The sequence below is a fragment of the Apodemus sylvaticus genome, chromosome 4, assembly GCF_947179515.1.
Source record: "Apodemus sylvaticus chromosome 4, mApoSyl1.1, whole genome shotgun sequence".
Lineage (NCBI taxonomy): Eukaryota > Metazoa > Chordata > Mammalia > Rodentia > Muridae > Apodemus > Apodemus sylvaticus.
This window is the reverse complement of record NC_067475.1, coordinates 79221558-79235245: the sequence shown is the minus strand read 5'-3', so window position 1 is coordinate 79235245 and position 13688 is coordinate 79221558. Positions and strand designations below refer to the sequence as shown.

Sequence of the window (13688 nt, the reverse complement as noted above, 5' to 3'; positions counted from 1 at the left end):
CAGCTCCAGGGAATCCATATCCCTCTTTAGCCTTCTTAGTTACCCCACATGTGTCGCATACACACATAAATGCCTGGTCTGTATAGCCTGGTCCAGGCTAGCCACAGCTACTTTTTTTCCCTCCATAGGGACCAGTGATCCCAGTTTGGTAATTGCAAAAGATATGGAAATAATTCTCAAACAGGTGAATATAAATTGATAAATCTTAGAGGTAGATATGGTCTAGCATCTAAGAGCCAGGCATGTGGTGCACACCTTTAATCCCAGCACTTGGCTAAATACAGAGTGAGTTCCAGGGCTACACAAACCCAGTCTCCAAGTGTCTTGTGTGTGTGTGTAGCAGCAGGGTGTTGCAGAGATGACTCAGTGCTCTTCCAAAGGACTCAGATCCAGTTCCCAACACCCAGTAGCTTACAGTTCCGTGGAATCTGTTACCCTCTTCTGCTTTCTTTAGGTACCCAATCATGTGCTCATATCCAGACACATAAACGTTTTCAAAGTTTAATACACATACTGGTTGCTCCTCCCTCGATTCCCACTTACTTGGCTGCTCACAACCTTTTATAATTTGTAATCCCAGCAATTAGGAGGCTGAGTATATAGTAAATTCCTCTTTTTTTTTTTTTCTTTAAGATAGGGTTTCTCTTTGTAGCCCTGGCTGTCCTGGAACTCACTCTGTAGACCAGGCTGGCCTTGAACTCAGAAATCTGCCTGCCTCTGCCTCCCAAGTGCTGGGATTAAAGACCACAGTCGCCAAATCCTATATGGTAAATCCAAAGACAGCCAGAGTCACACATAAAACCTGGTTTCAAAAACTTGCCTAGGTGATGTCATATGCATTTAATCCCAGCATTCATTCCAGGCAGCAGCAGGCAGATCTCTGTTCAAGGACAGCCAGGTCTACTGAAAAAGTTGCAGGATAGTCGGGCTGGACCTTGCAGAGAAACCTGTCTCTAGGTTGGGGGTATAAGCTCTGTCAAAGCACTTCCTTAACAATCTCATGTAAGTAATCCTGATTTTTTTTTTTTTAAAAAAAAAGGTCTTCTATGTGACCCTGGTTAGCTAGGATTAAAGGCTTATGCCAGGACACCTGGTTCAAAGCTGTACTGTGTATTAGTCTAACAAATTTAACTTGGAGCTGGAGAAATGTTCAGTAATTAAGAGTTCTTCCAGAGGACCCAAGGTTTGATTACCATCATCTACACAGTAGCTCACAGCCGTCTGTAACTTCAGCCTCAGAGGATCTGAAATCCTCTTCTTGTCCCTGAGGGCACCAGGCACAGACATACATGCAAACAAGACACCTTAAGGTAAGAATTAAGATTTTTAGGAAAAACTGGCTGGTTGTGGTACTCATGCCTGTAATTCCAGCCCACAGGACGTAGAGGCAGGCAGGTGGATCTTTGGTAGTTCAAGGCCAGTCTGGTATGTATAAAGAGTTCCAGGGGCTGGAGGCCACACTACAGCACACTAACCAGCCAACTGTGCAGATCACGGAACTCACCGAGAGAACACGGACCTAGCGGTAGCCAATTCCATTTGAAGGGTCTTCATTTGCAGTGGTGCCCATAATAGCCATCCACTGGGTTCAGATTGATGCCAGCTGCTCAGTCCTTCATGATGAATTCATGGCACACAGGCTTGGTTTAACCCCTCACTAGTGATGACATTGTGGACAAGCTGCAGTATTCCTGGGACAGCGCATGTGAAGAGCTCTGCCCTGAGTGTCCTGTGGAGTTCACTCTCATGTGAGGTGCAATGAAGATCAGACGTGCCACCTCCCGAGATCTCTGACAACCCCCTGGGTTAACCTGTGACTTCCTGGAACCGGGATAACAACCCTAATGACCACTTGGAGCAGGATATCCTGACTGTCAAGCTGAGGAAGGGGCAGGAGCTGAGACTTTGAGCCTGGGCCAAGAAGGGCTTTGGCAAGGAACCTGCCAAGTGGAACCCCACTGCAGGAGTAGCTCTTGAAATGATCCGGACAACGCACTCAGTAACCCAAGTGTATTCCAGGCCTGAGGAAGGGCCGAAGAGTGAGTATTCCTAGCTAGATGAGGATGAGTTGCAGGCTCCCTGTGACCACCATGGCAACGGTGAACGAGTCCTGTGGCTCCCCATAAAGTAGCCAGAGCTTGCCTGCTGCAAAAGACTAGCTTCAAGGTGCCTGGATTTCAGGCCTTGGGAGCCCTTCTGGCTTCCGGGCTGTGGTCTGCACTTGCTCACTCTGCCTCCTGGAAGGTCATCAGAGAGGTTGCCAGGAGTTCCACTGGTGTTAGACAAGGCGGTTTTTATTAGGCGTTTACCGTCCCTGGCCCTGCTCTAGTGGTTTTCGGGCAGCCTGGGGGGAAGCACACACCAGCACAGAAAAGGAATATTTATTGGTCAACAGTAATTGCCTTTTTAAAAGTTTTTATTTTTGGCAATAAAGAACATAACAGGAAAAAGGGGGGGGGGTGGCTGATGAGATGGCTCAGTGGGTAATAGCACTGACTGCTCTTCCAGAGGTCCAGAGTTCAAATCCCAGCAACCACATAATGGCTCACACTATCTGAAATGAGATTTGACACCCTTTTCAGGTGTGTCTGAAGACAGCTACAGTGTACTCATCATATATGTAAAAATCTTTTTTAAAAAAAAGTTCCAGGACAGCTAGGGTTACATAATGAGACCCTGCCTGCCTACTTGGTAATCCAATAAATGCTACATCATCAAAAAGAACCCCTTGGGGTGTTCTCATTTTGTATGGTTGTATGTGTGTGGCGGGGGTGGGCACACGTGTTCTTTCTTCACCATGTGGGCATGTGGGTCCTTGGGGCTGAGTTCAGGTCAGCAGACCTGCTTGTGAAGTGCATTTACCTGCTGCTCAGCCTCTCACATTCCCAGACCTTGATTTTTTTTTTTTTTTTTTGGATTTGGTTTTTTCCAGATAGGGTTTCTCTGTATAGCCCTGGCTGTCCACCCGGCCAGACCTTGACTTTCTGACCCCCCTGCTCCCATCCTGGCTAGGATCAGGGTGACTTGGCCCCATACCTGGTGTTATATGGTGCCGTGCTGAAGACTGAACTCCAGATGTCATGTATGCTAAGCACGCTCCCCACCAGCTGAGCTACATCTCTAGCCCTTTGGGGTTTTATTTTTTTAAAGGCAGTTTTTCCTTCTAGCTGGAGTTGGATCTGTAATCCAGGTCAGTCTCAAACTCATGGTGTTCCTATTTCCTCCCTTTCAAAAACTGATATTGCAGAAGTAAGCCTCCATTCCTGTTTTCTGAGATCACCATGCCTGAGCACTGATTTTTTGTTTTGTTTTGTTTTGTTTTGAGAAGTTGACTGGTAGCTGGGCGGTGGTGGTGCACGCCTTTAATCCCAGCACTTGGGAGGCAGAGGCAAGTGGATTTCTGAGTTCGAGGCCATCCTGGTCTTCAGAGTGAGTTCCAGGACAGCCAGGGCTACACTGAGAAACCCTGGCTCAAACCCCCACCCCCACCCCCCCAAAAAAAAGAAAAAAAAAAGAAAAGAAAAAAAGAAGTTGACTGGTGTGTGTGTGTGTGTTTAAGATTTTATGTATTTTATATATATGAGTACACTAGCTATCTTCAGACACTCCAGAAGAGGGCATTGAATCTCATTACTGATGGTTGTGAGCCACCATGTGGTTGCTGGGAATTGAACTCAGGACCTCAGGAAGAGTCAGTGCTCTTAACCACTTAACTGTGGAGTCATCTCTCCAGCCCTCTTGGATTTTTTTTTTTTTTTTTTTTTTTTTTTTTTTTGGTTTTTTGGTTTTTTGGTTTTTTGGTTTTTTGGATTTGGTTTTCTCGAGTGGGTGGGACTGGCAGGGTGTCTGAGGAGAGGCAGGAGTATGCTTGCACAGCCAGTCTAGAATGCCTGGCAGACCAACCTGTAATGATAGATAAAATACTTATCCACCTTGAGCTTTGCTGATGCCATTCCAATTGTGCTGAGAGCTGGGTTAATGGAAGCGGTCCCTTTAAGAACTTTGGTGGCCCGCCCTCTAAAGGGATCAGCAGGAAGGGAGTCATGTGATTCTGAGACTCTTCCGCCGAGTTTAACTAGCTGTGGCTGTATGTCCCGCTGTTGGGGTCCTCCCTGGGGCTGGGTCCCCTGTGCCCCAACCTCATGGATCCTTCTGAGTCTGCTCGTGTGGACAGCGCCATTCGGCCTGCAGGGAGAGGAGACTCGCCAGGTAAGGGCTCTGGAACTGAAGCAATAGATGTTTCCGGAAACCCTACCTGTCTAGGATGACCAGAATCTGGGACAACAGAGGGGTGGAAGGTGGATGCAAGGGAGAGGTGACAACCCAGACAGCCCAATGTGGAGCCGTGAGTGATTGGGGCGATTGTGGAGGGGGCCCAGCATGGCTGTTTTCTGCTTTCTGACCATGTCTGAACTGTGTGGCTCAGACATTGAAGCCCAAGAACAGGCAAGTTTGGGGACTTAAAAAGCCTTGTTAGCCCTGAGCCCTCTGAGTAATCCTGGATCCATCCTATCTTCTCAACCCTACATCTGCCCCTGATTCCAAGTTCCCCACAATGTCTGTCTACACTGCCCTCTGGCCTGGGTCTGGCGTCGCCAAGCTGCTGCTTGGCCTGTGAGCGCACCTGATCTCGCTCCTTCCGTCCCACTACCCCATGTTCCAGGTATTTATGGAGGTCATTTCCGGCTGGCCAAATCCCCAGAATCTGCTCCATATCCGGGCAGTGGGCAGCAACTCCACCCTGCACTACGTGTGGAGCAGCCTGGGGCCTCCAGCTGTGGTGCTGGTGGCCACCAACACCACTCAGAGCGTCCTGAGCGTCAACTGGAGTCTCCTGCTGTCCCCCAATCCTGCCGGGGCCCTGATGGTGCTCCCCAAGAACAGCATCCAGTTTTCCTCCGCTCTTGTCTTCACCAGGGTGAGGGTCTGAAGGAGCTCAGAGAGGAGCACAAGAAGGGAGTCCGTCCTACCCCACGGGCGAGGGAAGGGTCTAGCACAGGGTGGGTTACGTGAATGCAGTTTTGAGTGGGGTGACTGGGAGGAATATTCAAGAGAAAGGCAGAAGGAGGCAAGCCTCTTCCACTCTACCCTGTCCCCAGCTGCTGGAGTTTGACAGCACCAAGGCGTCAGAGGGGGCACAGCCCCCAGGAAAACCATACCCTCCCTACTCTTTGGCCAAGTTCTCCTGGAACAATATCACCAAGTCGTTGGATCTTGCCACCCTGAGCACCATTTTTCAAGGCCACCCTGTAGATGACCCTACAGGAGCATTCGCCAATGGCAGCCTGACCTTCAAGGTGCGGATATGGGGAAGGAACTGGAAATTGGAATTGATGAGGATGGGAGTATCTATCCCACGAGCTCCATCCTCCCCACATAGCTTCCTTCTCCTTCCTAGGTCCAGGCCTTTTCTAGATCTGGACGGCCCGCTCAGCCCCCTCGCCTCCTGCACACAGCAGATGTCTGCCAGTTAGAAGTGACCCTGGTTGGAGCGGCTCCTCGGGGAAACCACTCCCTGTTTGGTCTAGAGGTGGCCACCTTGCGACAGGACCCTGACTGCCCCTCGATGAACGAACGGAGCTCCATCGATGATGAGTACGCACCAGCCGTCTTCCAGGTCAGGTCTCCGGTGCGAGGTAGATGGGTGGGGATGTAAAGTGGGATCCCGCTAGCAGCCCAGAAAATCCACCAACCACTAATTATTTTTAAAAAAGACTTGTGTTCGTTTGGGTTTTTGAAGGATTTATTTATTTTTATTTGATGTGCATGTACGTCTGTGAAGGTGCCAGATGCCCTAGAAGTAGAACTACAGTTGGTTGTGAGTTACCATGTGGGTGCTGGGAATTGAACCCAGGTCCTCTGGAAGCACAGCCAGTGCTCATAATTGCTGAGCCATCTCTCCAGCCCCAAAAGATTTGTTTTTTATGTGTGTATATGTGGGTGCATGTGCACATAGGTTCCTATGGAGGCAAGAAGAGGGTGTCAGATACCCTGGATCTGGAATTACAAATGGTTGTAAGCCTCCTGACATGGGTGCTGGGAGCTGAATTTGGGTTGTCTGCAAGCACAGCAAGTTCTCAGCACTGAGACATCTCTAAAGCTGCCCCACCACACCATGTTTTGTTGTTTGCTGAGACAGGCTCTCCCTATGTATCCCTGGCTGGCTCACCTAGAACTCTTGCTATGTAGACCAGGCTGTCCTTGAACTCAGAAAGGTTCATCTGCTTCTGCCTCCTGAGAGCTGGGATTAAGGCCATGTGCCGACGCTTGAGGTCCCGGTTTCTTATTTAACAACACTTTCTCCTTTTAGTGTAGGGTTGCTCTAGTCTATTACCTGCCATCTCTGCTGTCCAAGGAAGCAGACAAAACCAGTGCTTCAGAGATCTTCAGCTGGGATTCTCCTTAACCTGGGGCCCAGAGGGAGCGAGCCCTGAGTGGCTGCAGCTCTGTTCATTTCAGTTCCTCTCTGGAGAGGCTGGTCCACCTCACCCTGCCTCCTTTGCTTGTCTCTCCAGCTGAACCATTTGCTGTGGGGCTCTTCACCGTCTGGCTTCATGCAGTGGCGACCAGTGGCTTTCTCTGCGGAGGAGCGGGCCCGAGAGTCTGCCCTCCCCTGCCAGGCTTCCCCTCTTTGTCACACCGCGGCATATTCTCTCCCTCATTCTCCAATCGTTCAAGCCTTCTTTGGGTCCCAGAACAACTTCTGTGCCTTCAATCTGACCTTTGGGGCTCCCACAGGCCCTGGCTACTGGGACCAATACTACCTTAGCTGGTAAGAACCGAGGCTTTGGTCAAAGCGGAGGAAGGCTGAGCCGCTCCGCCTGCCCTCCTAAGCTCGCTTACCTTTCTTTTTAAACCATCTCTAGGTCAATGCTTCTGGGCGTGGGCTTCCCTCCCGTGGATGCTTTCTCTCCACTAGTCCTCGGGATCATGGCAGTGGCCCTGGGAGCTCCAGGACTCATGTTCCTGGGGGGAGGCCTATTTCTGCTACTGCGCCACAAGCAGCATTCCGAGTACCAGTCCATAAATTGAAACCCACTCTCCAGAGGGAAGGACAGAACCACATCTGCCTTGCTGTGCCTCAGACTGTCGGAGGGAGGAGGGTCAGTCTGCAGAACCTCAGAAGCCGCCCTCAACCTACTGGGGGACTCCCAGGAAGTCGTCCTTGCAAACCCACGGAGAGGGCTTCGATCACTGGTCCCCACACGCCCTCCCGCTTCCTGTGGATGAAACTTGAAGGCCTACAAGAGTGACTGTTGGCCGCCCTAAGGGGCCTGGAATAGACCTTTCCTGTCACACAAGATTCCAGCCTCTCTTATTTTTAAATTAGATGAATGTATTTTGTTATATACTTGGGAGTCATTTGTTGGTATGGATGTGTAGTGTGGGGTTGAAGAGGTGCCTGCAGAGGTCAGGAGGGGGCGCCAGATCCCATGGAACTGGAAACCACGTGGGTACCGGGAATTGAACCAGAGTCCTTCGCAAGAGCAGCGAGTGCTCGTACTGGCTGAGCCATCTCTCTCTAGCCTAGATCTCTTACTGTGTGAGTGCTGTTGGGCTTGTCTGGACCGGTTTCAACAAATGGGAAGACGGAGAGAGAGGTTTGGAAGGAGGTTAGTTAGTTTCTCTTTGAGGGCCCGTTTTCTCCCCAGTCCGCGTGGCCTCCCCGCCCCCAGGCTCCTGTCAGCCACCCTGCACCCCTTGATGCTAGGAGTTGACTTGTACCTGGGGGTGGGGGAGAAAGAAGAGCCGCTCGCAGGAGTCTGGCAGTGATTTATTACATGTTCTCTGAAATACGCTGGGCTGGCAGCCCTCTGCCTTCCTCACCCCCATGGAGTTCATACACGGTTGGTTCTGTTGTAGGTTTTATCTCTATGCCCTTCCCCCTGACAGGGGGACTTCTCGGAAGTTTGAAAAATAGAAGGTTACAGGGACCCATGTAAAGGGAGCGGGAAGACAACAGCTATATAGAACAGTCCTGGCTGAGGCCAAAGAGTCCTGAGGCCAGTGGTAGCGGGTCCTGAACCCAGGCCCCCAGAAAGGTTTTCCCCAACTCCTGGTAAGACATCAGCTTCCCCCCCTGGGCGTTGGCAGGTTTTCCTTCTCCTAGACTCTCACCTAGACCGCTGGCACAGGCGGTTCGGGTTGGGCTGTGGCTCTGCGCCCCTGACTCACCCACCGGAAGCTAGGGAGGGAGAGAACCATGCAGCTGTCGCTCCTGGGCTACGGTGGGAAGCTGCCCAAGAAGGAAGTGTGCTTCTCCAGTCTCTCCCTCCGGCCCACGGGCTCTGGGGTAGAGCAGCATCTAGGAGAAACAGGGGTACGGGACCCCAATGGGGAAGTAGCAAGGTTCCTCGCATCAAAGGTCCATTGCCCCGGCAAAAGCCAGGCATGTGACTGCTGCGCAGCTAGCTCAGCCCCACGAGCGGGGCCTGTAGTCGGAAACAGACCGGACATGGTCAGGGTAGTCCAAGCGGCTCTCGGAGGCAGTGAGCATGCGCTCTGGCTCCACCACGAACATGTAATAGAGGTTCCACATCAGCATGGCCAAGAGTGGCAGGAAAGTCAGGCCGTAGCCAAAGCCTCGGAAGGAGCGGCCCACAGCAAAGGTCAACCAGTAAATCAGCCTGTGGAAACAGAATGAGGGCCCAGCCGATTTGTCAAGAGTGGACGGTGGGAGACCAGAGGGGAGGGGTCGCCAGGGCCGATACTACTTCAGACCGCTCGTGCTGTCTATGCTAGGCGTGGATGGGCTCTAGTAACTGAGCAACTTACCTAACCCCGTGTCTCCCCTTGCTCCCAATTGTTTGCTTGTTGCTCTTTGGTTAGTATTAGAGTCAGGATCTCATTATGTCGCCCTGTATGGCCTCACTGTGTGCCGGTTCTCCTGCCTGAGCACAGTACTACCTGGGACCACAGGCCGCACACCAGGCCCGCACACCAGGCCCGCACACCAGGCCCCACTCTCATCTGTAGCCCCAGTGTGTTCTATATTTACCCTTTGCAGATAAAGAAACCAAGAACCTGCTGGGTGTGGTGGTGCAAACTTTCAATCCTAGCACTCAGGAGTGAAAGGCAGGCAAATCTGTGAGTGAGACCGGCCTGGTCTACACGGTGCATTCCGGTATAGCCACAAAAATAAAAACAAAAACTCAATTTCAATATTCAGCCTGATTTACATATTTTCAGGCCGGTGTGGGTTACATATTGAGATCCTGCCTCAATGAAATAAAATAAAATCCACTGATGACTCCAAATCAAAGGGAAAAGACCTCCAGGCGGATGAACTGGCCTCTGGGTGAAGAGGTCGGTGCTCTAAACCAAGGCTCTGCTCACTGACTAGCAGGTTGCCACCCAGACAGCAAAGGGATCAGAGCCATTCAACCACTAGAGGGCGCTGTTTAAGTGCAGGAACTGGTCGGTGTAATGCGTGTCTACACTTGTTTCTTCTTTTGAGACAAGGTCATGGTTGTGTAGTGCTGGCTGGCCTGGGGCTCACTGCAGCACAGGCTGACATGAACTCTTGGCAGCCTCCCTGCCTCAGCTTCCCAAATGCTGGGATCACAGGCCTGAGCAAGGCACTCCACCAGCTTTAGGGCAGTTTCTAGCACTAAGGAAGAACTTCCTAGCCATTAGGATTCTTAAACTGGAAAGGGGTGTAGTGGGGATCCCAGCACTTGAGAGGCTGAGGCAGGAGGATTGCCAAGAGTTTGTGTCCAGGCTATATGAGATGGTGACTATCTCAAACAAAGTAAAACAGAAGATGCTCCACATTTTGTGTTCAGCTAAAGGCTAATTCTTAAAGCTATTTTGATGGAGAGTTAGCCTGGAGTAGCTTCAGTGGACACACTAAATGACAAACGAGGTTAGAGTATGCAGGGCTGTACTTAGCTGCACAAGGCAATGGAGTCAACACTGTACTAAAATACCTAAGTCAAAAGCTCCCCACTGGCAAGGCTCTGAGACCACTTCTAAAAGGGAGGGAGGAGCTGAGCGGGAGGAGCTGAGCGCCAGCTCTCAGCAGAGCTCAACAGACAGCAGGCTCAACACTGCACGGCACACATCCAGAAACACCGCACCCGACTCCCATCCCCGACCTCAGGTCTGCAGACCTTCAGCCTCCTGGAGGATCTAGGATCGTGACTCCCTCATGCCGTCCCACCCCAGCCTCCACTCACCGAGATATGGCAAACAGACCGGTGAGCAGGGGAAGCAGCTTGAGTGTGTCCTGGGGCAGATAGGTGGACAGCACAGCCAGGTTGAAGAAGTAGAGAATGAAGAGCTGGACGGACTGGGCCACGTACTGCCGGTGGATCTCCACTTCCCGCCTCGGCTCGCCGAAGGGCCGCAGGGCCGAAAAGCACAATAGGCTCAGCCCGTACACAAGGAGCCCTGGCAAGAGAGGGAGGCCTGGGGGTCAGGAAAGGCAGGAGGGCTGGGACACAGAGTGCACACAAGAGCTCCCGGAGGAGAGGGGACAGAGAGTGGCAGGTTCGGGATGTCCTGGGTGGTTCCAGGTAGCGAGAAACCCCCAACCCAAACCCCCAAGCCCACTTCCCAGGTCGCCCTTCTCCACGGCCCGGACTCACCGAGCACGATGGGGAAGGTGGCAAAGACCCCACAGCGGAGGGTGTAGACCAAGCGGGAGCTCATGGTGGGCAGCCTCGGAGCGTCGAAAGGCAGGAAGGCGTACGCTCCGTACAGCAGGCAGGGGAAGAAGATGAGGGCAGCCACCACCGAGGCCACAGCTCTCAGGGCCTCACGGCCTCCGCAGCTTCCACAACCCCCGCAGGACCGGCCAGGGGGTCTCACGACGGCCTCGGCCCACTTGCGCTCCGGGGGCTCCGGGTGGCAGAGTCGGGGCGGCAGGAAATTCCTGAGCTCGCCTGGTGCAGCCTCCCGATGATGTACGATGCGCTCCTCCTGCGGCTTCCGCTCGATGCACTGTAGGTCAATGGGCACGAAGGCCCTAACTGTCTTCTCGGGGAGCAGGCTGGCATCCTCTTTGAGGGGTTCCTCCGACTTAGCAGGTGCCTCAGCCTCTAGGGGCTCTGGTTCGATATCTCGCCAGCCCGGGGGATCCGGAAGTGCGGCGCTGAGATGGGGGTCAGTTCCCCAGGGTAAAGTGGCAGCCTCACTTATTGTGCTGTCTGGAACATCCTCAGGCCCCTCTCTCACCATGGGAGACCCTACTGAAGACGCCACTCTGAGGGACTCAGCTCCAGGGGACTCAGTCCCACCTTCTTCCTCTGGCTGCTGTCCTAACGCCTGCAGTGGGCTCTTGTCTGGAGTCTCGGTTTCCTTCAGGTCCAGCAGGGCCAGTGTCTCCGGTTCTGTCATTGTGAGGCTTCAGAGCTGAGGTCTACCACAAGGCAGTGTCATCCCATAGGGAGTGGGAGAAGTTTGAACACCTCGTCTTCTGGCCCCAGACAGTTTCTCAGACCTAGAACTTCCCAGAGCAGCCGGCCTCATGGGACTGTGGGGAGAAGGTGTTGAAACAGAGAGGCGGGCAGAAGAGGAGTGAAATGGTGGATCGGATCGCTTTCAAAATAAATGCCGTCCGGCAGGACAAGGGTGGGTCAGGGGACACAAGCAGAGGCAGCTGTGGCCTGTCTCTACCCACACCTGCTTTCTACCCTCTCCACCAAAACTCCTGGGTTCGTGGCCACCCTACCTTTGGAACGGGAGGCTGAGGTGTCTAGGACTGGGCTGAGTTTCTTTACAACCAAGGATCATCCTATAGAAAGAGAAACTGGCCCTCCGTCCTTCCTTCCACCTGCCCTTTGCCCTGTAGATCCTCCTGGAACTCCTGGCAACGACGCCAGTTGCCAGATCCTCAGTTCCTTAGTCCCTATTCCAAGAGCACAGTCATTTCCCAACCTCTCCCCTTGCCAGTCTCACCCGATTCAGCCGGGCTGGGCTCCACTCAGAGTCAGGCTCTAGTGTGGCTGGTCCCAAGTCTTCCTCTCCTGCCACCCTCCAGCTCACTGCTTCTGGACAGGGATCTCTTCATTCACCTCTAGGGCCCCTCCTACCCCTGCCCTTTGGACCCGTGATACCCTCTTACTTTACATCTGCAGAGAGGCGGAGGATCTCCCGGAAAGGAACTGCTCAGCTCCTGGCTGGCTCTGCAAGTATTTCCCAGGCTGCCTCCCTTGCCTGTGTCTCCAAACCTGTCTGACCAGAGCAGGTGGGGCCCGGATTAAAGGCGCAGGCCCTGCCCTACAGACTCTGCCTACTGCAAGGGCTCTACCGGAGGACGTCATCCCTTTTGAAAGCAAGGGTGCAGCTGGGCACAGAGGTGTGGACTCGAGGTATCCTGAGATGTGTAAGAGCTCCCAGCTCAGGGAAGCATCAGGGTATAAAAGTGGCTTTGTGCATCAGAGGGTGCTTAGAGTAAATCGGGGAAAAGATAACACTGCCCGTTTGTTCATCCAGTAAATGTTTATTGAGTACTTATTATTAATAATGCACTGTTTCTGTGGTGGTACAAGCCTTTAATCCCAGCACATGGGGCAGAGGCAAGCAGATCTCTGTGAGTCTGAAACCAGGCTGGTTCAGTAGCCAGAGTTATGTAGAAAGACTCTGTCTCAAACAAACAAACAAACAAACAAACACACAAACACACAGGACCCCAAAGATCCCTCTAACTTACTTAGGTTTATGGGTTAAGAAAGCAGCACTAGGGCTGACAGACAAGACGGCTCATCAAGCCTGACTGAGTCTGATCCCTCAGAGAACCACACTTCAGAAGAAAACTGACTCTCCCAAGTTCTCTGTCCACATGCATGTTGTAGAACACATGCACCCACAAACAAATGTTGCGTCATCTGGAGAGGAATTCCTTTAAAAAACAACAAGCAAAAACTGCCTCTGCCCCAGCAGCCACCAGCTTGCAGGGTCAGCCAGGGGTTGGGAGCCTTTATGAGCCTCCCCGATGCGCGCTGGGATTTTGGCTGCTGACATGACCTCGTGCATGGCATCACAGGTCACATCCTGTGTGTGACAGCACTGTGTCTGCCAAGTACTGTTTCGATGTAGATCTCCACTACCTCCGGATCTAAGATCTTTTCGCTGCCCCTCTCCCAACGGTTTCTGACTCGATGATAGCCGGCCCACTCATTTTATTATTATGCACGTCTGTATGAGGGGTTCGGATCCCCTGGAGCTGGAGTCACACGTGGCTGTGAGCTGCCACGTGGGTAGTCACCTCCCCAGCCCCTAGCTGTCCCACGTAGGGCTTTGCACTCTGCGGTCTCTTTTCTTCTCCCCTGGAAACTAGTCTTTTTAAAAATTCACTTTATTTCCGGGGCAGCGAGCGTGCCACGGAGCTCGCGTGTGCAGTTCAGGACAACTTGCAGGAGTCGTTTCACCTCACACCGTGTGGGATCCGGGGGTCGAGCTCAGGTGGCGGCAAGCGCCTTCATCCGCTGAGTCACCTCGCCAGCGCGCTTTTTTAAACGCACTGCTTGAGACAGGGTCTCTGTCAAGTGGCCGGGCTGGGAACTCGCTGCAGGCTGCGCGGCTTCTGAAGAGCCAGGAGGACAAGCCTGCGCCACAAAGCCCGGCGTCTCTACATCTTTGACAATAGAGCTTTCCGCAAGGACCCAAGCCCAGCAGAAGCCGGGCCACCCTGCGCGGTTCCGGTAACTTCCCGGAGAGAGGACAATTTTTCGCGAGACTTGGTG

At 52.7% G+C, this 13688-nt stretch overlaps 2 protein-coding genes and 1 pseudogene across 3 annotated transcripts; 2 read left to right on the top strand and 1 right to left on the bottom strand.

Moving 5' to 3' along the window:
- The first annotated feature begins 1410 nt into the window (after positions 1-1410).
- On the top strand, positions 1411-2270 carry LOC127682300 (DNA-directed RNA polymerase II subunit RPB3-like; annotated as a pseudogene).
- A 1768-nt stretch (positions 2271-4038) lies between these two features.
- Positions 4039-7349, top strand: Glmp (glycosylated lysosomal membrane protein). 2 transcript variants are annotated; one of them, XM_052180145.1, is made up of 6 exons: positions 4042-4209; positions 4664-4918; positions 5100-5297; positions 5399-5617; positions 6516-6772; positions 6867-7349. In XM_052180145.1, the coding sequence occupies exons 1-6, from the start codon at positions 4090-4092 to the stop codon at positions 7030-7032; spliced, it is 1215 nt and encodes a 404-aa protein (XP_052036105.1). In that variant the 5' UTR covers positions 4042-4089; the 3' UTR covers positions 7033-7349. The 2 variants fall into 2 exon arrangements, with proteins under 2 accessions (XP_052036106.1, XP_052036105.1); XM_052180146.1 differs by lacking the exon at positions 6516-6772 and having other exon boundaries at positions 4039-4209.
- A 407-nt stretch (positions 7350-7756) lies between these two features.
- Positions 7757-13671, bottom strand: Tmem79 (transmembrane protein 79). Its single transcript, XM_052180147.1, has 3 exons — positions 10590-13671; positions 10179-10392; positions 7757-8627 (listed from the first exon to the last, which is right to left on the bottom strand). Exons 1-3 carry the CDS (start codon positions 11338-11340, stop codon positions 8414-8416), a joined length of 1179 nt encoding a protein of 392 aa, XP_052036107.1. The 5' UTR covers positions 11341-13671; the 3' UTR covers positions 7757-8413.
- Positions 13672-13688: the final 17 nt, after the last annotated feature.